Source organism: Diuraphis noxia, unplaced genomic scaffold (assembly GCF_037042655.1).
Source record: "Diuraphis noxia isolate RWA-SAM2 unplaced genomic scaffold, SU_Dnox_SAM2 contig0003, whole genome shotgun sequence".
Lineage (NCBI taxonomy): Eukaryota > Metazoa > Arthropoda > Insecta > Hemiptera > Aphididae > Diuraphis > Diuraphis noxia.
This window is the reverse complement of record NW_028301713.1, coordinates 5,927,508-5,943,439: the sequence shown is the minus strand read 5'-3', so window position 1 is coordinate 5,943,439 and position 15,932 is coordinate 5,927,508. Positions and strand designations below refer to the sequence as shown.

Genomic DNA, 15,932 nt, shown 5'->3' with positions numbered 1-15,932 from the left:
TACTTTATGAAACCATAACGACAGACAGACAAAATAATAACACATCACTGTGAATCTAAAAGATAATAATAATATACCGGCTCTTTAGGTTTACTTAGTTTTTACCACCTTAGGGATGCACATAATATAATATATTCTCTTATCCTTGCCAGAATAATGCGGAAAGTTGTATACTTATTTTCTAAGTTTCATTATTAAATGGAAACACACATGTTTGGGTTTTGGGTAGTTAAGTATTGTAAAATAATGTATAATTTATTTGAGACGACATAAAAATAGATCATGATACAAACATAATAAAATATAACAAAAATAATAAAATTTTCAAATGTTTATACAAACTGTGTTTGTAGTAATATATATTAGTAAATAAAATATAGTGTGTATTACATAAAACAAAATACCTAATTGATTATTATTATTTTTTAAATAAAATAACATTGTTGATCAATTAAAAATATTCATAATATAGGTAATAATAATGAATAATGGTAATGTATTATGTATAATAACTAATTATCTTTGGAGGGAAACGTTAACATTGTCTACTTATGCTAAATAACTGTATTGTACAACAATTTATAAAAATCTTAATTAAAAAAAATACTGTTAAAAACCAAAAATTAGTTTAACAATAATAGTCTTAGTATAATATGTATAATAATATAATATTTATAAATTTTATAAATTTTAACAGCTTTCAACCGTATTAAAACAAATTACTTTGGAAAAAATAATTGTGTATAATATTATGTACAAAATAACAATTAAAATTAAATTCATAATTCTTTAATTTGTAATTTAAAGACTAGTATATATATATGTATATATTTTTAGCCTCAATGATGCCTTTCTTCAAAACATTATTTCAATACAATTATAATCACATTGTTTGAAAATAAAATTTACATTGCATTGTTATTAATTAGAATATTAGATGTACCTGATGTGGACATCGATATTCTATATATAAAAATAAAATAATAATTAGTAATAACAATAATAATTCGTACCTTATGACTTATTTAAAATAAAAAAATTTAATTGTTTTTATTACAATTACACAATTTCAACAGTTGTTGGAGAAACTCTATGATATAATAAAATTGAATAAACTAATCAGAAATGATCTAGTTATACTATTAAACACGGTTTTCACAGTATCATCAAATGCCCATATAGTCACGACTGGAGTTTTTGTTTAAGACGATATTAAACAATATAATTATTTTATTTTATAAATCACACATAATAATTAAATATGTCTACACGATTAGTCGCTTGTTTACTGTTAATTTATGTTTTATTTTAAAATATCATATTATATTATCGATTAGTTGACTAGACAAGTTATTACTTGTTCCGTCATGAATTTATCGCGTGGCTGGGTAAGGCCTCTTCTCCCTTTTCGATCGGATGCTTTTTCGATTGGTCGGCGTGTTGATTATTGCCGCTTGAATGCGTTTCCGGGATTTCTGGTAAAACTGTTGCAGGTAAGTAAATATATACAGGTATCAGTTATCAACCATCGGATTGGTATACGGTACGCACATGGTATGTCAATGAGGAAATTCTAAAGTGGTAAACGTTATTGATTGAACGAATCTGTAGATTTTATATAACATTGCAAACGCTATAAGAACTTCTTATTCTTATTAAGAAGACGGGTTTACTGGTTTACACGTAAAATGTTCAGCTGTGTCCAACAACACGGTAACTTGGTTAGTTGGTTAATTGTGTGGTAACCTTACATAACCAACCAATGAACCAATCACAGTAAAGGACATGAACGTGTAAAGTGATAACCCACCTTGATCCAGCGTTTTGTCTGTTTAGTTATAGTAACCAGAACTTTGGTCTACTTTGTTAACACTTTGATGGCCATCTACTACCACGATTTATCACGATTAACTTTTTTTGTCTTATACCGAGGTTAGGCGTGCTAATGAATTTCAACTTTCAAACGTTAGCGTCTGTATTGTACTATTGTAAAACGTTTTACGCTATATATAGAATTTCCTCTACGTGCTATATTGTGTCTTAATTTTTAAATCGTATTACGTTATAATAACTCACCCAGATTTGGACGTCCGCCGTAGGGCAAACTGATGACCGCGATGAAAGCCAAAAACGACGGAATCGTCCAGTTGTAGACCATTACGTCGCGATAGTAATTCGGACACGTATCGCAATGCCTGCAGGTAAATGGTAATCGGTACACTATATACACGTTATTAATAAAACAAACGAAAACGATGTTTTCGGGACTTACAAAGATTGGACAGCCATGACTACGGCCCCGTTGCATACTTTGTCGGTGAAGCTCATCAGGCCGAACGTGAAGGCGCCTCTATGCGTTCTGTCGCCGATGAAATCGGTGGTCAATGCTTGACTGGTGACCAATACCACCGAACAAGCAATACCTACAAAAATGACAACACGTCAAAAACTACAACTGGCAGGTATTTAAGTATTATAATTATTATTATTGCTGGTCGATATGAATTTTTCGGACAAGCATTACAGATTACAGTTGAGGCCCATCGGCCATCACGCACCAAAATCAACATAAAAATTCAATCCGAAAAACATTTCACAGTCCTAGAACTGTGGTAATAATTATAATATTAAACCACTCTAGATTCTAGAGTTGATCTAATAAAAAATAATTTCAAAAATAATAAATTTGAACAGTTGGAAAACACATCGGTGTTAATTTTAAATCTTGGGGTGTTTAAGACTACCTATCCCCTCCCCCTAATAGACGCACCTATGACATGCATTAGGTATAGGTACAGTCGTGAAAGTACCTAATATTAGTTATTACTTACTACTTACCTATTATGATAGTGACAGCGTATACTTGATATTTGGCAAATGTGTCACTTTCGCCTAAATAACACCACAACGCTGAACCCAATGACAACGTTACACCAAACGAATAAGTGTACTGCAAAATGTTTTATCATCGTTAGAAATATATTTTATAATGTATATTGTACGGTGATTTGTGTCCGGTCATTCAAATAAAACATGATGATGCTTACCTTTCTACCGAGTTTCATGTTCATTGGTTTGTTGAGGAGTGACATACAAAAACTGCTGACGAACATTATTAAGGGCAACAGTGCTAGTTTTTCGGCTTCCAGTTTTAAATAGTCTTGTAAGTACATCGGCAAGAACACCTATATTCATAAATCAATACACATATAATATATACGATAAAAATCATCATAAACAGTAAATTTAATAACTATATATATGTATAAGCATGTGAATTTGCAGGAAAATTCATTCATTTAAATTTATTGCAAAAACATAGATAGCTCTTTTAACACAGCGTTTTAATTGGATACGAACTCAATGCTGACCATTTTTTCATTATCACTTTTGCAACTTTTTAGATGGCTTTTTTCATTTTTTTTTTTTTTTTTTTTTGATACTTATTTGTATTAATTTTCATCTTTTCTAATAAAGTTTTTTTATGTATTAAATTCACAACCCTGGTAATAACAATAATTCAAATACAGTATTCAGCGCGGGTCCAATAAAACATAAAATATTCTATGCAAATACGCAAATTTTTTACCAAAGTCATGTTGACCGTGATCCGAGAACTCATGTACACGATGGCAGTCTGGTAAAGAGTGATGCGTTTGAACATGGACCAAAAACTGTTGGCTGCGCGTTCAGCCTCCGTTTCAGTCATCAGAAGCTGTCGATTCACACGATTGTTAGTAAGTGGTTCGCGTACTCCAATGTGAAATATTATGGTCGTCATAGCACCGACAATCATTATCACCAATATGACTATCTATAAAAACATAATTTAAGTTTGTTTTATGATATTTTTTTTAATCAATAAATGTGATAGCTATAAACGGGATTGTCATAATTTTTTAAATAAGAAAATGTTTGTTTTTCGTCGCAAATTTTTTAGGAAGAAACTATTGATAGCTGTAGAATTGGCCATCCACTTTCTCTCAAATCAATCCAACTCAAATCAACGAATAATTATTGTCAAGTACCTAATGTTCTAAAATTTGCAAGTCGTTATTTTCAAGAACTGATCAAAAATGAAGAAAGATGAGCCAACTTCAAGTAGCCCTGCATCTTTTTCACCCACACGTTCAAAACAGGTTTTGTTTGATTCCGTAAAATTGGCAAGCATTTGTAAGTTTACTTTACAACCTAAACAAATTTTTAATTAAAATTATTAAATTAAGATATTTCGGTAAAATAGCACAATATAGTATCAAATCTCTTAAGAATTCGATCCATAGTGTGATTAATGGAAAATCCTTTTGGACATTTCCCCCATGGCTATTTTCTACAAGTATATCTTTAAATTCGGACTTTTTCCCACCTTTAAAAAAAAAAATGTATTTTAATGTTAAATTATTTTTTGTCTATAATGTCTAATTTTGTTTTTGTGTAATAAAATATAGAATTGCATATTTTAATTATCTACATGTATATGCCACAAGAAATATGCATGTACCAATGTAGCTGCATGCCGTGTGGGCACTAGTGGTATCCTGTAGAAACTGATTTTTATACAAGGTTTATACAGTAATACCACTATACCATCTATATAATATCGTGAGCGTTTACTGATATTTTCGTAACGAACAATATACATAATATATGAAGAATGAAGATACAGTAAACAATTATTGTTATTAATCATATTATATAACTAATTAAACTCTATGTGAGCGATGCTTTTGTAAATTTATAAAGTGGAGAGGAAATATAGATAATATACGCGGTTACAACACGTGTGTCGTGTATATACCTAGTTTAGAAAAATAAAACAAAAAAGCATATTATATGTACTTGAAATTCTTTTCTTTCTGAAGGTCCAAATTGAGTTTTGCTCGCATTGTTACTTCTGAGCACGATCCAGGTGACTACGTACACCAAGATGTTTGAAAAGACGGTAAAACTATACCTGTTTAAGAATTGCAAACGCACATAAAAGTTATGATTAACAAATAAAACATAAAATAGGAAGCATGCATAATTATACTATTGTACTTTTATTCATGCTATACATATATTGTTGTTAATTTTGACAATTTTGTTTTAATACCTGATGGATAGTAAAGCTGTTCGTTCGTCCCTTATTGGCGTCAGGTCCGAAGCCAACGCCATGTGCGAGTTTTCGATGGATGCCCATCCGATTTGGAAGAAGACGATGAAGAAACAATAGTATAGAGCGGTGTTCAGTTCGGAGCTCTCGGCTTGTGGCAATATGGGCGGCGAGAACGCAAACGGTAAACTTATGAACACAAGTACACTACCTATACAGCGGAAACGATGAAAGAAATCAGTAAATCATATTTTACCAATATTATAATTTATAGCGTATAGGTGTGGTATATTTAAACATAAGACAGTCTGGGAATTAGATTTTTTAAACCAATCTTGCAACTTTGAACATTTTTACCTATACATTGAATAGCCCGCATGTCATTCAATCAATAATATTGACTTTTGAATCTCCTTTTTTTTTTAGTTTAGTATAGGAAATCTATAAAGGCAAGGATACAGAAGCTTATAAGTTATATTTTGTCTCCACTTATCGATAACTGAAAGGGAAATTATGATACGACGATTGATCAGATATAAAAATTAGTTAATATATTTTTCACTGTTATAGACTTACCAGTAAGGTACAAGGTTTATAACTTGGTTACCTGCTGCAGTTACCCTCCACCCACAGTTTCCCAATATCTATACGTGTGCACGTGAATAGGCAATATCTGTCGTAACGATTAAGTATTAAAATATATCTCACCAAAGAGGTGCCAAGTCTTACGACGGCCGTATCGATCGGTGCAATAGATGTTAGCGTTATCCGATAAAACGCCTATGGCGGCCGTCGCAACCGCATCTGTTAGCTGGCCGACGAGCACCACGGCCCCGGCATTGATGCTGGACAGCTGCATGACGTAGTGGTAGAACACCAAGGCGTACGTGAACCACATGGAGGCGACCAGGTCGTTGAGAACGTGACCGACGCCGTACGACACGAAAGCGAACCATTTGAGCGAATCTGACATTTTACCCTCATCACCTGTTGTAACAAAAACAAAAAAAAAAACGATTTAGCTGTGAGGTTTAGAAGATATGCGTGAAAACCTCTCCTAACGGACAAAGTTTCAACGACCGATAGTGATAAGTTTCACTGTATTTGTAGTTTAATTCATATAGGTACTAATTGAAATCTTGACTTTTGGGAATTTAGTGGAAATTGATATGCCGTATGCCTGTAATACGTTATTTTATAATTTATTAAATGCTAAATGGAACGAGTAATGGTCCTGTCTCCTCTATGGAACATGTCTCATGTGGTTTTTTTCAAACGAGATATCTCGAAGTTTTTACTACAAATTTTTAAGCATTTTGACAACGATATAAAATAACGGTGTGTAACGAATGTAAAAATTATTTTTATCTGTGAATTAAAAGGACTACAAATAGAGATGAATGACGGTCGTGGTCGTATATAATTTGCGTATAATGCGGCACTCTAAAATCACATCAAAACTGCTAATGCGTATTATATATTTTACCAATACATATTGTTTGTTCTGATTATTTCTAAGCGTCGAGGACATTAGAACACTACAGCTGAAGTCAATAGACATCATAAAAACGAACTGTGCAATGCTTTTCATCGTCATCATATTTTATTTCATATATACGTTACAAATAATTGTAATAATAAAATTATTATTATAATATTACAAGTATCTAATAGTATACTATAATATATAATCTTGAATATTTGTAGTTGCTCCTCTCGGATCGCGTAGTGCTGAAGACAAAAAATGTATAACTTTATACATGCACATTGAATCGCAATATAACTTGACCTATTTGATAATATTATACATTTAGATAACATATCGATAATTATTCAAACCGTCACATCATCCGCACATTGCAGTAATAAGTACCTTAAATAAACTCTATCATTGTTCCATTTACAAATATGAGTTTATTGTATAGGTAGGAACTTACTGCAGAGTGAGGTCAATATATGATGGCTCACCGACACATTTTATCAAATATCAACATGCCCTCAGTGCCTAATAAACTAGTTAGGCACTTTGATAAATACTAATATAATAACAATTATATATTTTATCTATCAAGATTATAGGTACATCGGGCAACATAACTTGCAGGCTATGATAAATAATAGTTCTATAACAATGCTTGTTGTATTCGTGTTGACTATATAATATTATGTACCTACATTATATGAAATACGTTTGTCGTTTTAAGATTCAGATAACATATTATATGGTTAAAACATTTACTGATGTTGGAAATGAATGCGTCTAAGTAGTGTTAGCGATTTGCCATATATATTATAAAATATAAGTATTAAGTATACCTATTGATATTATCAACCTTGATATTTTTTTTTGTTTTTTTGAAATGCTCTTAAAGCTGTTTTGATTAATTGTGTATTTTAACCAATAACAGGAAATAGGTATCTACGTGTGATGTATTGTATATATTATTTGAGTACCATTAAAGTCTAGACTTTATTATTGTTTTGCGCTGATGATATTCTATAATATGGTCGCTATCCCATAGCTTTAATCGACAATATTTTAATCGGCGTCGAAATGTCGAATATCAATTGAAAAGATACTACACAAAAGTTTTTTCGAGTACACAATAAAAGTAATTATTATTTGAATTATTCACATAATACTTGTACCTACCAGGTACTTAACTATATATATGAATACTGTGCAGCAAATTGTGCGTTTACTGCTAGAATTAAAATGTGTTATATAGAAACCGGACGTTTTTTACACGACGGATATATATTTTCAATTCATTCAAGTATATTTGAAAGCAAAATAAAAGTATTCTTTACGAGACTATTGTAGGTACTAGATGTACCTGCAGTAGTATACCGAGAGGTTTCTGCAACATGAAATACACGGGAATTCTGATTCACACGGATTCGTAGTTGTTTAAACACCTCATTTATTGGTATGAGTTGTTTGACGATTGATTAATCATTAGTCGACAATGGAAAACGATTGTCGTATTAAATTATTTGCACGAGCCAATTATTATTGTACCGTTGTTATTTTAGTTTTTATGTAGACAACTGAATGACCAATTCAATTGTTGTACACATAATTTGAGAGCGAACGTCATGTCGAAGAGCAAATAAATACAATATAATATGCTAAGTGAGCAGTAATAGAGGTTAGTTTATTATAAAATATATAATATTATATAATAGGTACCTAGTAAGCATGTGTATAAATTGTTACTTACTCAACATGCATACGAATTTCCACGTTCAACCACATATATAATCTTATAATGTTATAATTCAGTTATAAATTATAATAATATACATCTAAAGCAGTTATATAACTAATCAGAGACCTTTCGATTTTGTTCATTTATGTATGGTGTAAGTATAACAATAATATAATAATAGTCGGATGCCAATGACGGGAAAAAACAAACCGTGTAAACTTAATCAAAACGTTTTCGATAATCTCTTATAATAAAAGATATATTATTAGGAGATTGATAGGTAAGAGTTATATACAAGTGATACGCAGATCAAAAGTCAGAGTTTATCGCAATTAACAATAATATAATATGAATATCTCGCAGACTGCTGCAGATTCCGTGTCTATATAATAATATAATATAGGCTTACAGTAGAACAAAGAAAATCCCGCGACGGTGGGTTCCCAAATTGTGTATTTCTTAGTGATGAGTGAGAAAAAATGGGTTTTTTTTCATTAGCGATAAACCTTAATTTTGCACTTCGCCCGTGGACACACGATTGTATTTACATTCCTATGATTAACTTATATACATTTTCACAAAAGCAAAGACATAATAATATATTTGATGACCAGCGATGCCGTTTATTTGTCGAAAAATGCAATTAATAAATCGAACAATAATGACAAAATACAAAACTAAGGTTAGCGTGCAAAATTTAGCGCAATAATTAAAAATGTCAAAATACATTAGAAAATATCTGTGGTCACAAAAAACAAATTCATTCCCATCGGCTAAAAATGTCAATAATATTTGTTTATAATAGATCAACCTTAATGAGTTGTTACTATTTACTAAAACTGTTATAGGTATAGAAGATACCTCTATACAATAATAGTATCATATATTCATATTATCTCACGTTTATGTCATCAGGTCAAATTATAAATTACCGCAGAAGTACCAGATTTCTAAAAATTGATATGTACCTAAATTGTGGCAAAGAAAATTGAACTCAATCCCCAATCTTCGACAAAACTGACTAGATATATTATACAAACATAATTTATTTTGGTAAATAATTACAATAATAAGATAATGCAATAGCCAATAAATACATAAATTATATTAGTTTCTGTGGTACCTGTAGCCTGTAGGTAAAATATTATGTTGATGTGGCGTTATTGCTTACATGCTTACTGCTTACTGCTTACTGGACACCCATGCAAGCCGTAAAGACATTTTTATTTTTTGTACCTATATATAACTTATAATATTTTATGTTGCACAGATTATAAAAAATAGTTATTTTGTATCCCAAATTTTTAATAGTCAGAATCATTTTTCATCGCACACTATGATTTATCATTAAAATTTGAATTCAACTATTCAAGTATACATCATATGAAATATATATCCATATAACAGAGTCTGTCTCGTTACACTCGAAATCTAGCTATCTGCATGTACAGAAAATCAGTTATCTATTTCACCGGCCTTGTTTTTTTTTAGTCTACAGTTCAAACGATTTTATATCATAAAATTGGTCTTAACTTAATATAGACCTGAGGTGTAAATATAGGTTGGTGGTTAAAATGCTAATTTTTCTAGATAAACAAAATGTATGTCACACAATCAATTTAATTATTCGTCTGGTGTACATTTTTAAAGATAAGTAAGTAAGTAGGTACGTATGTTACAAATCTGCCGGTATAGTGACGTAGTCATATGAATCGATTATTGATACTTGATAGCATACTTATTATTAAATAATAAAATATGTGTTAGTAATGAATTTGTAATAATTATATTTTGTTATATAATATTTTTTTTAGTAAAGAAATTTTTAATTGTTGAGTAAAAAGTTTACTTAAAAGTAAGTATAAAGATAATGTACAAAGTATGTTCAATGTAATATTTTGTATTTTGTGAGTTATATATTATACGTATAAGATAGGCGCGGGTGTGCAGCAACTGCAGTGAACAATAATAATATTATATTATTAATCGTATTAATTTCATTTATGCTGTAACCATTTATTTGGCATTCGTTTATGAAACATCGGAAGGGGAAGGCCTCCATGGACCATGGTTCTGCGAGGCTTTGAAATAATTTAGATAGGTATATAATACTGTTTTGGTATGGCGATTAGACACGGTTGAAAACTAAGGATCGCGATTGATGGATTTTTACCGAAAAAAAGTAGGAATTTTATACAAACTTTATACTCACGTAGTCTTGAGGTGCTATATATGTATATAATTATCAATGTCATGAAATTTGCTTTTTTTTTTCAAAGGTTGAATTCATATTGTATGTTAATGTATGTTAGGTATAAGTAAATCTATATACCTCGGCTGTACTTAAACCTATACACAGTTATTCGTATTATGTCCGCGGTCGTTCATAATAAAAATATTATTAATACGAATATAAAATCGGTTGACCTCAATGCAGCATATTATAGTATAATTTATTTACATCGGTCATCAATTTGCATAGGCCTATACGAGCCAACGTGCTGCGGCCTGCGGTTTTGTTTTTATGGACGAATTTCGATTACTTATATCTATTATTAGTCCGTTAAGATTTATACCTGCCTATATGAAAACCGTTAGCGGTAGGTAAAGAAATTTAAAAAAAATTCTTAATCATTTTACAGAAAATGACAGGGAGATATAACACGTATAAGTGTTAACATAATATTTTCGAATGAGCAGATTAAAATCATCACTTATATAATTACCTATACAATCTTTATACATGATGGAATATACCTACACAATATACAAATCGTAATAAAAATGCCAATAGGCAACAATTATAATTTTTTTTTATATTTCATATACCTACATAAAACAATCGTATCGTAAAATATAAGATAAGTAATATTTCGTTTTTGAGAACTCTGATAAAGTTCTGTTATTTTTTCTAAAATGATTACTGCGTTTCGTGCGAGAAAAGTATTTATTTTTTTTACAAATGATTATGAGCGTTTGTCCTAATCACCTTGTAGAATATACACTGTCAGTGGCTTATATTATGTTATTTGCGGCCAATTTATATAGTAAAACCATTTATCATCATTCATAGTTATTTATTATTAAGAATTTAAGAATCGAATCAATAAAGCAAATACCTAACATTTATATTAATGAAGTAAATTGTATAGAGTCCAGACGTTCATTCCTAAACGAACAAAGTCTTATCGGATTAAACGATTTCATCTGCATTGTTATAATTATTCATTATATAATATTATTATAAATATAGTATAACGACATGTTAAAAATTATGTTTTTCATATTGTAAATCAAATTCGGCAAACGAATACATATAGTACACGCACGCACGCACGCACGCACACACACACACACACACACACACACACACACACACACACACAATAATTAATAATACTTGGAAATGGTAGGTATAGGTAATACACTTGTAATGTTGTAAAAACATTGAAATATTCGTTTAACTATTATTATTAATAATGAAATATACTTTGTTGCACAATTTTTTTCCACGCGTTAGCTGTCTGTCGATATTATAACGAGATATTATTAACAGCAGGGTGAATGGGCTGCAATTTTTTATGGCTTCGTCGAACGGTGAGGGTGGCAACGATTATTATCGACAGAAATAATATAGTCAACGCGTAGTATATTGCAGTACGCATTACATTTTGTTTTATACGTATCAACTTGCAGCAATATTTAAACAGAACATTTCGTATTTTAAATAATGTATATAGGTACTAGTTAAATACCTATTATATCTATAATATTATTTTGACCACCTGAGAAGATTGTATAATATTATAGTAATTAATTATATGTACTATATAATTAATAATACACACCTACCTGATTTGTAGTAGTCTATTAAATCGTACTGTTGACATAAGTTACCAAAGCAGCGATGGTGTTTTATTTTTAAATACTATATATAATATATATACTATATAGTACCTATTAACTATTTAGAACTATATTGACCAATACAATTCGAACGGTCGGATCAGTAGGTTTTTCTTACATCGTGAAAAACGAATTAAAATATTTTAATGAAATGCGTGTATATATTTTGACACCTTGGTTTCGGATAGAGCTAATTTTAAAAATATTTTTACTGTGAAAACCAACAGAGAACAGACATGCATTATATAGGTATAGATACTTAACGTGTACGTAATAATTTATTTATTACTTCGAAGTAAAACACTAATTAAAAAAACGCAAATTGATCTTTATTCTTGAGCAATTCAGCCAAAGTTTAACTGTAGTAGTGAACTAGTGAACTAACCATGGGTAATAAGATAAGTAGGTACCTACTATAAAAATAAAATTTCTTATACTAATTTATACATTTATATATTAATATTTTTAGCTTATTAATCTTTGAACAAATTTTTCTCATAAAAATATTTGAAATATCAACGATAAATTAGAATTCTTTAGTAAATCGTGAACTACCTCAAAAATATAATTAAAACGTAATAATTTTAACACAATAATGTTCAATAATTTTTGTAGGGCTCTTTTATTTATTTATTTATTTTTTTGAACTAACATTATTGCATATTATGTCATTATTTCTTTACAAACATGATCACCCTAACATAATGTATAATATGCGTCATTCATGGATAATAAATTGCATATATTATTGATATGGCGTTATTATAAATAATAATTGACGAAGTTGGTCATTAAATTAGCAATTATTAATAGTTAAAATAGTTTCATCATTAAAATTAATTATTGGTATTATATGCTTAGAATCGCATTTGTTTAGAATATTCTAGACGTTGTTACTGTGTAAAAGGTAATATAATTATGTTTAAAAAATAATGATTCAATAAGTTTTACTATATTTACAAACAAGTCATCACTAAATTAGAGCTTTGAATCAAATATTATTTACAATAATTAATAGTTATCACCTATGATGGAGACTCGACACAGTAAAACGCAACTGAATTATTTTTGGATACTAAACATTTATAGATTATTGATTTGAACGTAGTTCTATTAGTGAACGTTCTTCTGCCAATACATTTTAATATTATAAAAAATTTCCGATTAAACAGCGTCATAAAAAAATCAACACAAACATAATATATGGCTGCAAACTACGACTTGCGAATTATTATCTATTAGTCGAAATAGAATATTGTGACGGAGACATATTTGTTTTAGACAATAACGTAACAGTGAAAAGTAAATAATACGAATAACGAATACCTATTAAATTTCAATCAATAATTATTAAAACGTCCGCTTGGAAAACAGAGCAATATATTACCCGCAAGCTACAATATAGCTTTTTTGCCTACAACGATTACTTATTTTATGGCGCTACCCATATTTTACGTATTAGGTAGATCGTATCTGTTATCTACTTCTTACTTTTATGGAAAATATTGTATTTTATCAAAATAAAGTTTTTACTTATATTAATTTAACTTTGAAAATTTCATGAAATATTTCAATAAAATTTGTTGTTAATGAGTTTTATTTTTATGTATAGGTGCATATAAAATATAAATAGTCATTGCAGATCGTCTTCATTAATATTATAAAAGCATACAACTAATTTTATATTGACAAAAAACATATAAATAAAATTATATAGGTACGCAGGGCCGGCTCAATGTGGTAGCAAAAAAATAGGCAGCCGCCTAGGGCGGCACTAGTGTGGGGGCGGCAAATTTCAAATGAACCAAAGTGATTTAATTATTATAATATATTATATAATATAATATAGTATGCTGAATTGTATATTCATTGTTCAAAATATACCAAACAATGGTTCATAGATAAAAATGAATCTCCTTATTATATTCAACCCCCTCCTCTACAATAAATTAACTATTGCATAGGGTAGCGTAAATTAGATTTGCCTAGGGCGGCAAAAAACCTACAGCCGGCCCTGTAGGTACGCAACATCCATACACAAATACAGAATCTATTTACTTTACAATAGCATTGATATGCGTTATGTACACAATTTTGTTGTAAAAGTCGAAAACAAGATCCCAATACAAGTAATATATATTATTATACATAGTAATATAATGTCGCCACGATAGTCAATTCATTAATTATATTGCCAATATTTGTGTTTAAAAAAAGTGTTTTTATAATATGTAGATTTTAGATACTTTCTATTGTTCTATGGAATTAATTTAATCAAATTAAGTTATTATATTCGATAAAACTATATATATATATATAGGTTAACTACAACCTACATTTATTTAAATTTGACGATTGAGTAAAAATCGAAATTTAAAATAGTTCGTCTTATCGACCGCATTTTCTTTCCAACAATAAAAAGTTACTTACTCATAAATACAGGATATATTAGTTTATGTGTGTCAAATGTAGGAGTTTATATTTTTATAATAATGTACGAATTTAACGACTAGCGGAAGTTATAATACTACTAATAAATAGTCATCATTACACTTAAGAAAGGATTTATATATTTTTACAATTTTACATATGCCTTTATTGCGAGTGTGTATTATGTACAGTCTTACGAGTCTAAAAACGTGGACGATTACTTCGATATTGTGAGTACATAGGAAATAGTTTTTTTTTGACATATTAACTTGGAATATTCTATACATTGTGAGAAAAACATATACATTTTTATATTACCTACGGTAACTGTAAATTGTTTACTTATTTATTATTATTTTTTTGATCACTTTGATTAAAAAAAAAACCGCAATTTTGTAGCACCAATTATGATAAGTTTCCATATGTCGTTACTATTTTAATAAATATACATATATAGTGGCTAACTTGCAATGCTGACAGATTTTTCCATACTAAAAACATCAACGTATAATATGTTTATCAAATATTCGAAAATGGCCAAATATTTTGTTTTTCACTTTTACAATATTACGTATCTATTTGTGTTTGCATAATTTTCAGGTTAGATGACAGCCTAAAAATATGATAAACCAGTTACTTTTAAAAATGCAAGTGAGTATACCTCACAAATAAATTAAAAGAATTTCGCATAAAACAAAAATTACATACCTAGCAAAGCATATATATATATTGATATGTTAATTGATTACTTTTCCATACCAATCAATTTTTTTTAAATTTCTAATAATATTTTATAATGTAATGAGAATATTTGTACGTTTTTAAGTGAATATTAACATTAGATGATTTAAGAGAATATAAATAATATATACGGTCTTTAGCAATTATTACAATATCGCAAAGAAAATTTTAAAAATCACACGAATTTCAAATATTTTTGCGATAAAAATTATTAATGGTTTGATTCATGAATCGGATAGTCCAATCAAATTCAAGCACGCGTTTTTCTCATTATACAATTTAAATATTTAAAAAAAAAATTAAGATACGCGGTACTGAAAAAATTTAAGCCTGCCACTGCTTCAACGCGGGTGAGTGTATCCGAAGAGTAGGTAGGTAGGTAGGAATTTTGATAAATATAATAATTGTGCTATATAATAACTTTCGTGCGTGACAATACTAATATTTTCACGTAAATAAAATAATCAAAAATCTGCCTCATATTATGTATACGATATTTTTCAAAAAAAAAAATTAGTTTGTAATAAGTATTCTCATTATTCCTACCT

The 15,932-nt window shown here is 29.3% G+C and overlaps 1 protein-coding gene across 3 annotated transcripts in view; it reads right to left on the bottom strand.

The window, feature by feature from the left end:
* Positions 1–316: 316 nt before the first annotated feature.
* Positions 317–15,932, bottom strand: part of LOC107166993 (major facilitator superfamily domain-containing protein 12-like) — a 39,426-nt gene continuing 23,810 nt past the window's right edge. For 2 of the 3 annotated variants that reach the window (XM_015515873.2, XM_015515871.2), the window contains exons 2-10: positions 5,804–6,082; positions 5,096–5,306; positions 4,840–4,954; positions 3,590–3,814; positions 3,048–3,185; positions 2,839–2,950; positions 2,273–2,423; positions 2,077–2,195; positions 317–1,484 (exon numbers count right to left, since the gene is read on the bottom strand). In XM_015515873.2, the coding sequence (XP_015371359.1) occupies positions 1,366–1,484; positions 2,077–2,195; positions 2,273–2,423; positions 2,839–2,950; positions 3,048–3,185; positions 3,590–3,814; positions 4,840–4,954; positions 5,096–5,306; positions 5,804–6,068 (1,455 nt within the window). In that variant the 5' untranslated portion in view covers positions 6,069–6,082 and the 3' untranslated portion in view covers positions 317–1,365. Of the gene's footprint in view, positions 1,485–2,076; positions 2,196–2,272; positions 2,424–2,838; positions 2,951–3,047; positions 3,186–3,589; positions 3,815–4,839; positions 4,955–5,095; positions 5,307–5,803; positions 6,083–8,319; positions 8,342–15,932 lie in introns of those variants that run through there. The other variant, XM_015515872.2, reaches the window with a different exon arrangement.